This window comes from Astatotilapia calliptera, chromosome 3 (assembly GCF_900246225.1).
Source record: "Astatotilapia calliptera chromosome 3, fAstCal1.2, whole genome shotgun sequence".
NCBI classification, from domain to species: Eukaryota; Metazoa; Chordata; class Actinopteri; order Cichliformes; family Cichlidae; genus Astatotilapia; species Astatotilapia calliptera.
This window is the reverse complement of record NC_039304.1, coordinates 24,220,833-24,237,028: the sequence shown is the minus strand read 5'-3', so window position 1 is coordinate 24,237,028 and position 16,196 is coordinate 24,220,833. Positions and strand designations below refer to the sequence as shown.

The following is a 16,196-nucleotide window of genomic DNA, read 5'->3' as shown; positions in this document are numbered from 1 at the left end:
TGATAATAATGAACATGTCTTAGTTTGTCACTTTCAGGTGAAAAGCAGACCTGAATCAATTTTCCACATGCAGCGGTCGGAAGAAAGTTATAGTTTAACATCATTGGAAACATGCAGGCCAAGTTTCTGGCTGACTTATTTACAGCGCCATGTGTCTCTCAACCTCACAAGCAAGTGCTCACTCCTCCCTGAGGAATGCAGCTCCAAAGAGCAATAACATGGCAGATAAAGAGACAGCAGCAAGTCCTGAGCAAAGAGTCCCAGCAAAGCAGCAGCAATGTGGACAGACAGCATCAAAGAAGAAGAGCAAACCCATCATCCTGACTGATCGGATGAATGGCACTGTGTCTACAACAAGCTGAAACTTCACTGTGCATGTGAAGAAAACTTTTGAGGAGAACTGAACAGTTGGAGTTTGACATTTGCCACCTGTGGAGTAAAATGGCAAGAAGAGACAGTGGAACACAGGACAAAGCTGAAGGATAACTGTCGGCTGTGGACTGTTAAAGTGGGAGAGGACAACAGAGTGAGATGACAATAGAGTGAGAGTGGTGAGAACACAAATTTTGTTATTTAATGTGGGAAATTAAAATTTGGGGTAAAAAAAAAAAACCTGGGAAAAGAAAACTGACTGCTTAAGTTGGAAAATTGAGACGGAGTCTGAAACATTGCGAAAATAGAAACATATACAAAATCACACACACACAAGCAGAACATGCATTAACCCTACTAACAATTCCAAACACAAAATGACTCATGAAGACTCATAGCACATTAGTTAAGAAATGATTAAATAATAGCAGAGAAATGTGTAGGAAAGGCAGCTTTAAGAACATGCTCTGCTGGAGATGCAGCTCCACAGACATGCATTAGACCTGCCTAATAACACAAACACATGTAATGAAAATTAGCTTGTTATCTTTCATCAGTGTTAAAATAGTGTCAATTTAGCAGACACTTGTTATCAAATACTGAATTTATCCAAAAAAAAAAAAAAAGACTCTCTAGGTTGCAGGACAACAATTTAACTTTTGTGGGAAAAAAGATTCTGGTTTGACCAACCAGTGATCAGACAATAAATTTAGTTGTTGATATAGTAAATTGGGAGATGCTTCCTGCTTGATTGAGGCAGCATAAGTAATTTACTGTATGAGGGAAATTGTCTTTTGTGATACTATTTTGAACATGCATTTTTGTCGTCCTGTCATCCTAGTGGGTTAATAGCTGATATGCAAATTAGTTGATCGTTCTTAGATTAATGACAGGTGATTGAATTCTAGCACGAGTGAATGAGATGTGTTGGAGTGTGTTGTGTGTTGAGTGGAAACTCTAAAACACTGAGTTTCCTGCTTTGATGTGCGAGTGAATCCTGTATTTAGATACACAACTCTGAATACGTCAGAACAAACGTCTTTTGTGAAGTGCATGAGAGCATGTCACATGTTTTATGATGAAGGGAAAAGGAAAATTGAATAAAATAGATCTGTGGCCTAAATGAGTGAAGAGCACAGACCTGGTAATTAAACTCATAGCTAATATGACATTAGGGTTATGTTGTGTGTTGTGCAGCTGATGGTTGGTTTGGAGTGAATCTAGCTGATGATTTTTCTTTTGTTGTGAAGTTGAGCCTGCCGATTAGTATGATGGTATGATAAACCATGCTAATGGTATGATTTACCCTCCTGAGATGAGGAGTTTGTGTCATGACTTAACAAGGCCTTTTTATTTTGATACTTTCACAGTGCACTGAAAGTTTTGTTTGATAATCTCTGTTCTTTAAGCAGATCTGCACGTCGGGAATTAAAAGCGCTACACGTCGTCGAGAAAATTGTGCCAAGTGAGTTTCTCCACATTTAAATGGGTTCTGGAGAAAGCCACTTATTTGGGACAATTATTAAATGACAGTCCCAGTCCAAAAGGATTCAGCGATGTAATCCAAACTAAAGTTCTTCTTTTTCTTTTTGAAATGACGTCATTTTGCTGAGAGTGGAAACTAAATGCGACGATAGGTTCCACTATCAGCAAAGAAAGAAAGAATGAATGCATGAATGAGTGAGTGAAAGGAAAACAAAACTGACTGACTGGTAAAAGCTGACAAAAGCTGACAAGACTTTACTGATGTAACACGACTGTGTGAAGTTGACCCCCGCCTGGCAGGGGTGCAGATGAGTCTGTGTGTGCTTCCCTTTACAGGAGCAGAACGATGACAGCAACACTCGAGGTTGCGTGATGATTTAACATTTTAAATGCCATTTTCTGTGTCTGTGAATTTACTATGTGTGTGTCATTCACTAGCTTGTGTGCTCACAGAGATAACTGTGACAAAGTATGCATACGCCTGCGCAAGCGCTAACATTTGCATTTTGGTTTTTACAGCATTACGGTTCTTCATGTGTTTGATCATGTGATTTATAGGAATACTGGCTAATGTTTCTCTACTACAAGATTTCTGGGTTTATGTGTGAAGAAAACTGTAGTTACAGGCTATATGTTGATGGAGAAATTAATATAGTTTGAGACATACTGTGATGAGACCAGTGTTACTTTTTCCACAGCGAGTGTTAACATTATGGTGTTTTATGGCACCTCTGGAATGTGGATGGCCGACGCCTGCCCACCAGGATAGTCAATGTGTATTGCTAATGTTTGTTTTTCTGAGACTGTGTTTAGAAGATTCAGCTGAAGCGGACAAGTGACATGAGTAAAACAAATAAGAGATTATGGTATTTATGGAATAGTTTATTATGGGCTCATTTGCTGGCCACTTTTGAACCCATAATAATAATAATATATGAGTGGAGTGACTTTGCTTAAGAGAAGTCACTGATTACATTAATGTTAACAGAGTACATGGGATGATCCATGTCTGAGGCGACTTATGAAAATAATTGTAGTTTACTGATTTGAGAAAACCTGCACATGACACTTGTCTTGCTGATGTTGAATGCTTATTACTCTTATGATACAATTGTTTACAGGTATGAAGTTTGATTTTACTTCCAGATTTTGCTTTCCAGGCCATGATGGTGTGTATGCAGGCTCCTGGGAGAGCCAGGTGTTAAGCAAACTTAATATTGCAAGACACACTAACATCTTTTATTGCAGGGTTACGGAGCTACTCCAGAGGAGATGCCCTGATGTTGCCTGGGACATGATCTAGCTAATCTTTTTCTTTAAGACAGGGATCCAGGTTTGGTGAGTTGACGCATGGGAGTGTCCATGCGTCAAGAGGTGGAGTCCAAGGATTAACATTAAACAATGTTTACTATTATTGTTGCAGTGATTTGTGTGATTAGCCGTTTATTTACAAGTATAAAACCTATGCAAGTGGTGCATCCATGTTCAGATGAGGCTTTGATGGCCTATAAGTGAAGTTCACTGAACTAAAGAATGTGGTTTGATGATTGTTGACATGCTCTCCACATAGAAGTCTTTCTGAAATACAGGTGCAGCAGTGAGAAGCGAGAAACATTCCAGGCATAGCCCAGGCAGTGGTTGAGGTCAAAGGTCAAGCTGGTTGGGGCCCATCATGAGATCAGACCTTGGAGCCACAGCAAGGACCATGAAACTGCCTGCAAAATAGAGGAGAGGATCGTCCACAAGATGGGAGCTGAGGCCAGGAGAGAGGCTTCAGGAGGATCAGAGATCATCTTCAGCACAGCAGACATCACACAGAGAGCTGTGCTACTGAGCTTCCAGGAGATTTTAAATAAAATGAAAGATTCAATATTGACGCTGAGGAAGACAACTAAGGTGTACGATGTGCTCTGCCTTAAACCTTCAGCAGCGTTGGAACATGAAAACTCGTGGGATGAGGGGAGCGTGCCAAGCTCCATCGACAGCGCAGAAGGAGTTCGAGGATGACATCATGATTCTGTGAAAGCACAGGAACCAGAAGCTATGGTGGTGATGACAGCAGTTTCCTATGTGCATACGATGACACTCTGAAGGCTGCTGGGATCATAACAGCAGTAAGACAACTGAACCCTGCACCCTTTCCACAGAGGTGTTTCTCTGCAGAGCGTGGACAATTAAGGAGTCATAAATATCCCCCTCACAGGACGGAGGCTTGAATGAGGTGATGGGGGTTGGTGGAGGCCATAAAACTAGAGTGCTGAGAGGTCTGCAGCTTTGGAAATAGCTGAGACCCATGTTGACAAACAACAACACTAACTGGTATGTTTGAATGTTTATTCTACATACATTTGGACTCTGGTCCTATGGACAATGAAACAACTGGAAGAGACATTATGACGCCCTGCAGAACTCAAACCACTCTGCAGAGAGACATGTGATTTGCACACCCGGAGGAAGCATCACCAAGCTGAGATGTTTTTGAAAATGTTACTTTCTTAGTTTCACTATTAAATTAACAATTTCTTTGGTTGCTCGTAAGATGCAGTTTGCCATGAGATGAGCTCAATGAATGGGATAACTGCTAATACATTTATTAAACTGTGTAACTTTTACAGTAATTTAGGGTGATTTGACATATGCTGAGTATAAAAATGTTTGCATTGAAACTGTCTGACATGAGGTATTCTATGACTGGGAACTTTTCAAGCATAAAGGTCAAAAAGGGGGGAATGTTAGGTTTTGTATTGTTGATTGTCATTTATGCTTAGAAATATTTAACCATAGATGCTTAGAGGTGTATAATCAATTGTGTAGTGATAAGTTGTGTGATCTTTAACAGGCTACAGAGGCTTGGTGTGCATTCCACACCTACATCCTGGGAGCATGAGAGAGGTCATACCTTCTCTTATTGTTTTATGGGAGGATTAACGTAGTTACGTCTGTTTTAGTCTAAGTGCTTTTTGTGTATAAATGAACTGCTGGACTTCCTTACTGTGTTATCTAGGATGAGGGGGGGTCTACCCTCTTCCTGACCAAGGATGTTTGCTTGTGTGCTTTTATGACCCTTTGATCAGCAGTACCCCCCCCCCCCCCCCCCCCCACACACACACACACACACACACACACACACACACAGGCAAGGTACTCTTTGTTTGTATGTAGACGTCACATGTTAATGAACCTATGCATATTCATGTAACCTCAATAAAAGGACAGTGGTACGGGAGAACGGACGAGAGCAACTGGGGTCAAGTGAAGGAACGGCACTCTGTCCGGTCTCTCCCGTGCACGAGTAACATGAAGAACTTTGCCTATTTGTGTCTTGCTTAGCAGTGTAATTATATTGTCTTCAACGTTCCAGCGGATGGGTTCAAGCTACAAACCTATCAGCATGTAATAATACTGACAGTCCAGGGCATTGTGGTCTGTTGAGCTAGGGTTAGGGTTAGGGTTAGCAATTCAGACATATGTAATCAATATTAAACGTCTCTGATGTGGGCCACTGTCCGCAGTGTTGGGAAATCCATACCAGGCTGGAACGAGTCAAGGTAGGTGAGCATCCACGAGAAGACACAGCAGATGCATCCTACTAATACTGACAGGACCAGGAGACTCCAGAAACCGAGCATCTTCTCTTCAGTGCCATCCTCTCCTGTCACCCTCTCTACCCGCAGCTCTTTAAGTATGGGTTAGATAAGGGCGCAGAGAAACCCTTATTACTAATTTGTATTATAATTCAATTTTCATGAAATATTCATATTCAGTATCGGTCCTTTTATATTAATAACCACGTATCCACCCAGGCTCATGGTGGGGCAGGGCTCTGTCCTGGGATGCTTGAGTACAAGGTAATGTACACCCTGACAGTCTAACTGTAAGCAACAGTCTAAATGTAAAGTGCATTCTACACTCCTCTTCAATAAATCATATGCAAAGAGTCATTCAGGACTGTAAAACGTCAACTACAGAACCCAGAGTCTTCATCATTAAATCTCTGGTTGCTTCATTTTTCTATCCTATATCAGATATTTTAAAGGCTAGCTTAGGTAAAGTTCCATTCTCATGGTGAGGCAAAGTGCTTTGTGTGTGTGTGTGTGTGTGTGTGTGTGTGTGTGTGTCATGAACGGCTATAAAAGGCCTATAATTAAAGAACAAAGCGGGTTTGAGTTCGAGTTGCGGCAGACTGTCACTACTTGTAAATGGAACGCAGCCTTCCTACGGCGGACAGCTAATAACAGGAATCGGACGCGGTCCAGCCAAGTCCACAGCAACCACCATAGCAACCGCCTAGCATGACCTTAAAAACATATTCTGTCTTCATAACTATCAAAATCGTGAAATGATTTGCAAAGTGTGAAAGTGTTACAGCTGCAGAGAGCTATGGCGGTATCTATGGAAGCTGTTTACATAGCTAATAATATACGATGTAACCATGGAGACAGTCAGTCACGTGAGCTATCGGTGCACGTTTACTACAGTGAATAAGGTGATTGCGTGCACAGCGTCCACACGCTGCAGAGGGTAAAGACATTACTTCAATATTGTTTTATATTTGCCTTCTGTTGACCATCACCTCAGGTTCACCATCACAGTTTCAGCAAACAGATGCACACTGTCTAAATATGAACACATTCAAAAACTCATGTCTCAGAAATAAGCACAGCTGTTCATGTTTGTCATTAGAGTTTTATTTGTAAGAAAATTATGAACTTCATATTGTGTATCAAATAAAAGAACATTTCACAACTCTGAGTCAACAGAAATGTCTCTAATGTAGACGTGTACAGTGTAGTGTAAGCATTAAAAGGTCATAAAGGAAACACTAACATTCATGTGAAACTAATTGTAATAAAAAATGAGCAGGTGGTTTATAGATGTAAAAGAAAGAATCTGAAAACAACACTTTTTTGGTCTAAGTGATCAAAGTAGAAAACAGAACTGATGTTCAAGAACAAACCGTAGCTGCACTAATATTACACATCTCCATTGTTGTGGTGAACAGACATGTTGCTTTTAAAACCACATGCAGTGTGTGACCGTGACTGTTCACTGAGACCGTGAACGCCACTTCGCTGAAGCCTTCTTCTTCTTCTTCTTCTTCTAAATTGGAAGCAGAAGGAGCACGAGCTGCTTTGATCTACTGAAAGGAAAAAGCAGAACATCTGAGCTGAAACCATTAAGACAGGAACAATCATTCAATGCAGTGTCTCACGTATCTTAGCCTGTTACAACTGTTGATTCAAGCTAAATACGGTTAACACACAGTGTCAGGGAGATCCAGTGTGGGAACTAGTGGCTTTAGGTTTGTAGTCATTTAACTTTCATCCATTCATTCATTTAATTCAGGAGGAAGAAATGCCAGGTTGGTGCAGGCTGGTTACATGCATTTGGTCCCATGCTGTCTTTAACTAAATGACTTGGTTCACTTTATGGCTGTATGTGGGGTTATATCATGTTATTTGGGCAGGAGTACCTGTCCCCTGTTAGACTTAGAAAGTTTCTCCATAAGTAGAGTTTCTAACTCTTCTAGCACATCTGTGGCTGACAGCTTTTTGGTGGCTCTTTTTACCCCACACTGGTTGTGAGTGTGTAAATAGCCCCACTAGTTCTTTTGGGTTGCAGTTAACTTGGGAGGAAGGGGTAGGTCTGCCATGACTAGATGAATAACAATTATCTGGGATACATAAATTTCATAATGCATGCATATATCTCTATAAACCTGGCCTGTGGGCTGCCATTTTTACATTCAGTTATTTCTTTGTTGAATCTAAATAATGAATGTGTTACAGTTAAAGTGACACTGGTCAGTGTAAATGGCTCATTGGGACACAGAAACCTTTAAATTAAACACTATCACCTGATATCGAGTGTCAAACAATATCAGAGCTGTAAAAGCTGTTTACAGTCAGAATTTATAAAACTATGATTGTAAATAAATTCAAACAAGTGAGCTTTTCTCTTTGTGCTGAATATCAACACTGTGATTTCTTAGACTGTAAGCTTTACTTTAGCACAACCAGTTGCAGAAGCCGTCACTCCAAATGTCTTTTGATAACAAGACAAAAATACCTTTTCAGTCCACGGCCTGAAGTTCTTCTCCGACATCTTCTGCAATCGGCTTTGTCTGCTGGTTTGAAGACAATAAACCACAAAAAGATGATTTAGTCACTTTGTCTGCGTCATGCAGCTCGAATGTGTCGTGTAACGATGTTGAATAGCCGTCGTTATCCCTCTGCTGTGTCAGTAGGATTGTACTGTACAGCATCTCATTGATATGTGAGGAATGCTAATGTAACACGATAACAGACTTACATCATTAAAATATAAAGGACAGGAGATATTTAGATATTTTTATATTTATATTACATTTTATAGCTGACGGATATTACTAAATAGATAGAATTTACTAAATAGCTGGATGAAGATGAAAAATATGTCTATAATAACAAATGACCATGAGAGCCAGTAGAATTAATTCAACTGGACACCCAAAAGACGTCCTTAAATGCTCTTTAAGTGGCAGAACAGATGAACAAACAGTTAATCGCTTACTTGAGATGAAATCTGCTCAGCTACTTTGAAAACAGCTTCTAACTGGTTCCTCCTTTAACAGGATGGCTGCTCAGGGGTAAGGGCATCATGCAGTCCAGCAACCTTTATGGTTCTGCTTTGATTCACCAGGAACTATTAGGGAAACCTTCCAGCGCCTCCTGTGAAAGACGCAGGCATAAACACACAAACATTTATTAACATGTTCCACAGTCTTCCAGTTTGATTTTCTCATCCTGTGGACAACAACGTACATGGATGCAGGTTTATTGTTAACTTTTGTAAGGTTTATTTACTGAACATATCCAGCTGCAGCTCCACTGTGATCCTGAACTGGATAAGCACTTAAGAAAATGTGTCAATAAATGGACATACATCAACTTACTATATTTATCCAAACAGACGGGACCAATAATGCTTCACTGAGTCAGAGACTTTAATGTCTCTTCTATGTAAGAATGTCTCGTGCTGATAGACCTGCAAACTTGACAACAAAGGTTTTTCAGACTACATGTAGCTGTCCTCTATGTCAGCTCACACATTTACATTTATGTCAAACTTATTTCTGCTCTCCCATTTTATAATCATTACTTACATTTTGATTAGATACCTTGCGTTTGTAAATGATCAGATTACATAATTGGAATACAATGCATCCAATTCAGGGCTGCGGGAGGATGAAGCCTATCCCAGCTGATACAGGACAAAGACAGGCTGCCAGTTTATTGCAGGGCTAACACGATATGTGTAACAGAAAATCCACTTAAATGTTTGATATTTCTTATAATAATCATAATTATGACTATTATTTAAAGGTTTCTTTATAAATACATTTTGATTTTTTATAACCTCTAAAATATAAACCTGAGCTGTTTCAGATTCTGACCTCTGACCTCACTGCAGCTCCCTCTTGGAAGTACGTCTGCTTCTTGTCTACCCCCAGTGTTGACCGCCTGCCCTTGATATCACGTACTGTACCTGAGGAACAACAAAGGACAAACACTTGCCTTCATTTAAGAAGTACATTCATACAGAGGTAATCTATGGAAACACACTAGTTCAACCTTTGGGAGAAATCAGTTCCTGTGAAACATTTCTGTAAATGAACATCATGTGGAGAATGAATGAAATGAGTTCTTCAGGTGACTCTGCAGTCCCACACTGACAAATGAAATCTAGTTAAACTATTAAATATATTTGCTCTTCTGAAATCTGTGTTAAACAACAACAAACATAAGTTAGTAACAAAAATACAGCTGAGTAGAGGCTTTACAAACCACCAGCAGCCATAATGCTAAATTTTAATCTTCAAATGTTTCTGAGCCGTCTTCAACCTGCTTTTAACACATTAAAGTCCCACAGTCAATGCAGCCTGACTCAATCCTAAATGTTCAGCACACAGAGACACAGAGGTACCGTTTAAAGTTTAGTGATAACCTGAGTCACTGATCATTTGCAGTATTACAGAGTCTGGCAGTCTTTGCATGATGTCCACGTCACTGTAAGTTTCTAGCTGACTCTCAGGTGTGACAGGTGTGCCAGCAGGAAAGAGTAATAATAACCTGCATCCTGAGGTTTGTCATGCAGGATTAAAGGAGCCAGGCTTTGTTCACACAGCTAGGATTGTATTTTACACTGACCCTGGGTCAGTATAAGTATCATACAGTTTAAATGAAGCACTGAAACTTGCACATATTTATTACAGATGCACTGAAGCTAATCGAGATATTTGCTGTCAGTCTGTGGCTGCCATTAAACACTTTACTGGAAACTTTATTAACTAGTAACTTCATCAGTCATGACAGAAGCTAATATTTCTGTGCTAACATCGTTTAACCAGTAACAGCTTTACTCCAATATAAGCTAACGTTTACACCGTAACTTTAAGCTAGCACCATAAAGACGGTAAAACGCGTAATAATATCTACAAATGCATCTTAAAGCTGTTATATTAGCACTCGGTGTATTACTAACATAACCACATTAACATTACTGACACTCGCTGACTTTTAATAGTCATTCTATAAATGCTGTCCGTTTAAATGGTCTTACCTGTAAACACTGCATATCCACCGGATTCCAGCCAGAGTGGATTCTGGAGTCTTCCACGCTCCTGTTAGTGATCCTCCATCTGGATGGATGAGAACAACCTTCTGAACAATCTAGCAGGAGATGGCCCATATCTATGGGACTGATTTGTGCTAATAACGCCCATTGTATGGACTGATAACAGCCGAAGCGGGTGAATAAAGTCACCCAGTAGCGAGCTGTGCCATTACCCAGCATACATCACTCCCTCCGTAAATGCAACAAACGATACAAAAGTATCATTCTACCTGTTTTTCAGGTAGTTGTTTACATTATATAATTTATTGTGTTCTGTATACGTCACTACAATGTGATTTGGAAAATGTCTAAATATACCGACAACAGGCACTTCCGCGGCAATCTCTTCAATCGGAGGACCCTTCACGTCAATTCCCGACGCAAGGGGGGTACCTGCGCGTCCATAAGTGCAGCAGAGGGAGCCTGACCATGCGTCACACGTTTGACGAGTTGGGAGTGAGAACGTGTTGGCAGAATTGATAGTTTTGTTGCAGAGCATGCCTCTGAGGTTTTGGAGAAGCGAGAGCGAGATGAGCTACCGGAAGCACCTGGCTTGGAGGCAAAGAAGATGTTCTTTCAAACTGTGTCAAAGTCGCTAACGGAACGTTTGTGGTTTTGACTTCTGCATGTATTGTATTTGCTTAACGCAAGAGGGGGCGTAATAATACCCTGATGATATAAAACAACTGCTTGTGTATTGTTAGGGAGAGATCGACGCTGAGTGTGTGACGGTGTTCATCTCTCCACGCGTGTGTTCATTAAAATCATCGTTTGACCTAACCCTTCTGGACCAGTGTTGTGATTTGAATTCCTCCTGTATCCCTCCTCAATATTTGAACCCGTAACAATGTTTTCACTAGAGGGACATGTTTTAGTGAACCAGCTGCTGCCAATCTCCGCACCTCACCACAAAAACACTGTGAAGAAGAAATCTTCCCTATATTCATCCACTCAGATGAGGACTGAAAAGTTGACCATATTTCGTCTTGTCATCATGTAAAATCTCAGGGGCTTCAAATTGGTTTGTTCACAAAGTTTGCCAACAGTGTCAATTTTTCTGCAGGTATTCTCTCCTGCAGTATTTCACTGTCTCGCCATCCCTTCACGTTGCTTGTGGAACACACCTGATGGACCACACAGCGCTCCTTTGGTTTTTGATCTTACTTTCCATGCTGCAATTTTATATCTTAGGTTCTGCAGAAGAGTCTCTTTATCCGTGCTGTACTTAGTTTGTTGACAGAAGGACTTCGTCCACGTTAGAATAGTAACAATACAGACAGATTACAATATGACATTTCAAAACATATGTGCACTTAACATGTTTAATGAACCTGAACATAATTACAAGAGTTAACATTAAAGGCTTGCATATACGACTTCTGTTATTCTACAAGTCAATTGCCTTCTCAACCCCAGTGTTTTATGCTATCTTGTTCTTTCACTTACTGAATTTTACACATACTTTGTCTTGTTGCGTGTGCGTGATGTCCTCTTGTGAGACCTCTCGTGACCACAGGAAACATTCTAAATCCTCCATGTCTACTCCGTGGACACTTCTCATTCCTGAATGGACAGAAACAGACCCGTTATTAAAAAGTAGCAGGATCTCTAACTCAGGATCTTGCAAAACTTTTGTGAGATCTCGCAAGAGTTCATCGTAATTTTTTCCCCTCAAATATCCCTTTTGGCGCTCTGTATTATGTAATAAATACAGCTGTAATATTTCCTCTGAGACATTAAAATATTAATTGTTATAAAAGAACTCATTAGTAAAGTACAAGTACCTGTACCATTGTTTTGAGTATGTCACGGCTGGCGGAGTGAGCCGTGTGGTGTGGAGGAAAAGGAGGACCCAAAATGCAGCAGTGACTGATGATACGAGTGATGTTTATTTACAAAGTAGTGACAAAAACAGGCAACGAAGCGTGAGTAATTACAAACGGAAACCTAAACTGGGAGAAACTAAGTGACAAACCTGAGACCATACAAAAGGGGTGCGGGGCAGAGAGACGCAGAGACAGGAACACCATAGAACGCAGCGATACATAGATGAACGCAGACGAGCTGACAACGAACACAGACCGACACCCACTATATATACACACACAAGGTAATCGGGTAATCGCACACAGGAGGGAAGAACAGCTGATCTGAATACACATGATGACTGGAGGACACAAGCTGAACACAATGACAACAGACACAGACCTTCAGAATAGAACAGGAAATCTAGGACCCGAACCGGACACCAGGGGGGAGGACACAGAATAACTAGAACAGAGGAAAATAATCACAAAACACAAAACGCTGTGTCAACGACCCAGGACCATGACAGAGTATTTCCAAATATTGCTCTCACATTCATATACATCGAATGATTGTGGACAATTATTTTTCTATTTCAAATCATTTTTATTTTTTAATTTTTTTAATTGTGAGGAAAGATTAACCAACATTATTTTAAGATTTTTGAATTAATTACTTATTAATTACAAATAACTGAGCATCACTGAAACATTTATTCTCGTTAGTATTTATTTAGGAAGACAGTTTAGTCTTTGCTAACTTCCAGTGGAGAGATATGCATGACAAAAAATAATTCTGCTTTAATAAAATTGTAATTTAAAATTTGTAGCCTAATCATAATTTAAGTTTCCATACAGCTACAGACTTTTAAACACAGCCCGTCAACTGCTTGTTGTTTTGGTGTATTGCAGCTTAAGACAGAAACAGAAAGTGAAACAGAACTACAGTCAGAGTCCGACAGCAGAGAGGAAACACCGACATCACAGTCTGCCATTAATTATAAGCTTCAGGCAAAACTACCGCTGATTACCTTCATCATGGATGGTAAGTTGGTTAACTTCTTTTTTATGCACTGAGCAATGAATTTAGACGTACACAGACATGCATACAAGTGCCTGTAGTATCATTCAGCACCAGTGTAAACAGTCTGATTATTTTCAAGTCTTTCTTAAAGCAGTGCAAATGTGTTCATACCTCAAAGGATGATTAACATTAAATCATTCCTCCATATCTAATCTTATTTATACTGTTATAGCTAACAGGCTACACAGTGGGCTGTTTTGACATCCTAGCTAAAACATGTTCCTCGCTTTGGTTATGCTCATTTCTCCTCAGTGTGCTATGGCAGCCATCTTAGATGCGCAGTAAGTGTTTCATTTAGGAGGAGCACTGAAGATAATTTTTTTTTTTTTGGAGGGTGGGGGTGGGGGGTATTAATCCACTTTTTTACCATTTCACTAAAATATGAACCTTTATATTTTGTAAGTTAAGATTTTAAGTAAAAGAAATTGTAGAAAATTATTGTAAACACATTTTTAAACGTGAGCTTTATTTGGACAAAAAAAGCACATAGAAAAACAGAAGAAACAAGTAAGAGTGTGTTTTATGTATACCCTAAAGTATAGTAAGTAAATATAATCTAAATATGAATAATATAAGTAGATGGTTGAATAGATAAACAGATAGTGGAGGGGGCGGGGAGGGGGGGGGTTATTATGCCCACTGATATTAACCTGTTGCTGCAGGAATAATAATGCTGGTGGAGCTTTGCCTTATGTTTCCTCTTCCTGATTAGCCTTTACTAATGTCCCTTTTTTTAATGTAACTTTATATATTTTTAGTTAATCTTTACATATAATAATAAAAGCAATTATTATTTAGATTAAAACTTAATGTAAAGAGAGTCAGTACTCCAGCATGTCTGTATCTAAACAAAAAGTAGTTAACTAAATCAAAGAACAATTGACATTGAATAGTTTATAAAATAAAGAATATATCTGTATAAAACAATTGAATGTCAAATACAATCCATCATCATTCTGTACCCACACATAAATTCTTTTAAATGTATGACTTCACTTTGAAGCGTTCTTGAATTCATTTCAATCATTCCTAGAAGCTTGGCAAAATAAAGCAACTGGATTTCTGTAAGTTTAGTAAAAAAAATAAATAAATAATCCAGGAGACTTCTTTAGCTCCAATAATTAAATAACAACTCCAGCTGCTTGCTGTCCAAGTTTCTCAGTCTACCATGAGCTGGACGACTGAGGACGTACACAGACTTGTCCGATTATTATTGCCATTACTACCCAAACCTTCAGTGCTTTAAACACTTTGGCTAAAGACCATCCCAGAGAAACATCAAGTGTAATCTCAGTTACATGATGAATATAGTTATGAATTTCTGTCCAATATACTTGCATTTCCAGGCATGTCCACAATGAGTGTAACATTGTGGACATGCCTTTCGCAACGCGAATATAGTTTTTGTGTGTGTCACACCTTACATGTAAGTATGGTTTTGATTTCTTCTGGTTGTGTGGTAGGATGTTATCATTACTCCGCTGTGTGTAAAGAGCTTTAGTAGGTGGTAAAACACACTGGGACAGTAAGACTAGTGAATTATTTGAGTGAAAGGTGGTGTTAAATGAAAATATATCTATCAAAACAGCTCAGTGGGAAGAAAAAATAAAACAAAACAACCAAAAACTGAAAGTTGCCGTGTGGACAGGAATAAGAATAATTGAATAGAATAATTCTTTAATTGTCCCACAAGGGGAATTTTGGGTGTAACAGCCACAAACAAACAGTACACAAGACACAGAACAGAAACATACACAATTTTTACATATTTAATAAAGTTAAACAGGAACCAAAACACAGAGCTGCAAAACTGGAACTCACTTTAAGTGACACCATCTGCTAAAAACAGGAATCAAAAACCAATAAAGGAGACAATTTACAAACAGCACAATTAGGCCTACAGTCAGACAAGTGTTAAAAGTGTAACTAATCTTTTTTTCTTCTAGTTCCAAACACAACGAGGATCGTCCTGCTGGGGAAAACTGGAGCTGGGAAGAGCAGCCTGGCTAACACTATATTAGGAAGGAATGAGTTCAAAGTCCAAAATTTTTCAGACTCACAAGCAAATGTTTGTGAAGCAAAGTCTGGATCTGTCGTTGGAAGAAATCTCACTTTGATTGACACTCCTGGTTTTTTTAGCCCAGGATTTTCAGAGCAGGAGCTGAAGCATGAGATACAAAGCTGTGTCACAAAGTGTCCTCCTGGTCCTCACGCTTTCATTATTGTGCTCAGAGTGGAGAAATTCACAGAGCAGGAGACGGCTGTCATCAGGAAACTGCAGGAGTGTTTTTCTGCAGATGTATTTAAATATTCTACAGTTGTCTTCACGGATGGTGACCAGTTACCTGACAGAATGAGCATCAAGGAGTTCATCACAAATAATAAGCCTCTGAAAGATCTGGTAGACAAGTGTGGTGGTCGGTGCCACGTTGTAGATAATAAGTACTGGAAAAACCAGCAGGACGATTACAGGAACAACCAGTTCCAGGTGACACAGCTGGTCAACACAATGGAGAACATGCTGATGGAAAATGAAGGAGGCAGCTACACCACTGAGATGCTGAAAGACTGGCAGAGACAACAAGAAGAGCGCAGTAAACCATCATCATTATCAGCCTCTCTCCACAGAGTCTACAGGCTTTTGACCAAATACACAACCAAAAAATCTGTCAAAGTCCTGGTAGGTGTAGCTGTGATCGTTGGTGCACTGCTTTTTTTAAAAAGTGTGACCACATCGCAGAGCACTGCAGCAACTGCAACGTAAAACACACACACTGATGTCACAGAGAGAGAAA

At 39.6% G+C, this 16,196-nt stretch overlaps 1 protein-coding gene and 2 long non-coding RNA genes across 3 annotated transcripts; 1 reads left to right on the top strand and 2 right to left on the bottom strand.

Moving 5' to 3' along the window:
- Positions 1 to 6,969: 6,969 nt before the first annotated feature.
- LOC113019036 (uncharacterized) lies at positions 6,970 to 8,441 on the bottom strand. Its single transcript, XR_003271918.1, has 3 exons — positions 8,410 to 8,441; positions 7,927 to 7,984; positions 6,970 to 6,997 (listed from the first exon to the last, which is right to left on the bottom strand). It is a non-coding gene; the product is annotated as an uncharacterized LOC113019036 (long non-coding RNA).
- Positions 8,442 to 8,498: 57 nt separating this feature from the next.
- LOC113019034 (uncharacterized) lies at positions 8,499 to 10,491 on the bottom strand. The gene is made up of 3 exons (XR_003271915.1): positions 10,459 to 10,491; positions 9,293 to 9,384; positions 8,499 to 8,567 (listed from the first exon to the last, which is right to left on the bottom strand). It is a non-coding gene; the product is annotated as an uncharacterized LOC113019034 (long non-coding RNA).
- Positions 10,492 to 13,280: 2,789 nt separating this feature from the next.
- Positions 13,281 to 16,196, top strand: LOC113019032 (GTPase IMAP family member 7-like). Its single transcript, XM_026162518.1, has 2 exons — positions 13,281 to 13,362; positions 15,348 to 16,196. Exons 1-2 carry the CDS (start codon positions 13,356 to 13,358, stop codon positions 16,163 to 16,165), a joined length of 825 nt encoding a protein of 274 aa, XP_026018303.1. The 5' UTR covers positions 13,281 to 13,355; the 3' UTR covers positions 16,166 to 16,196.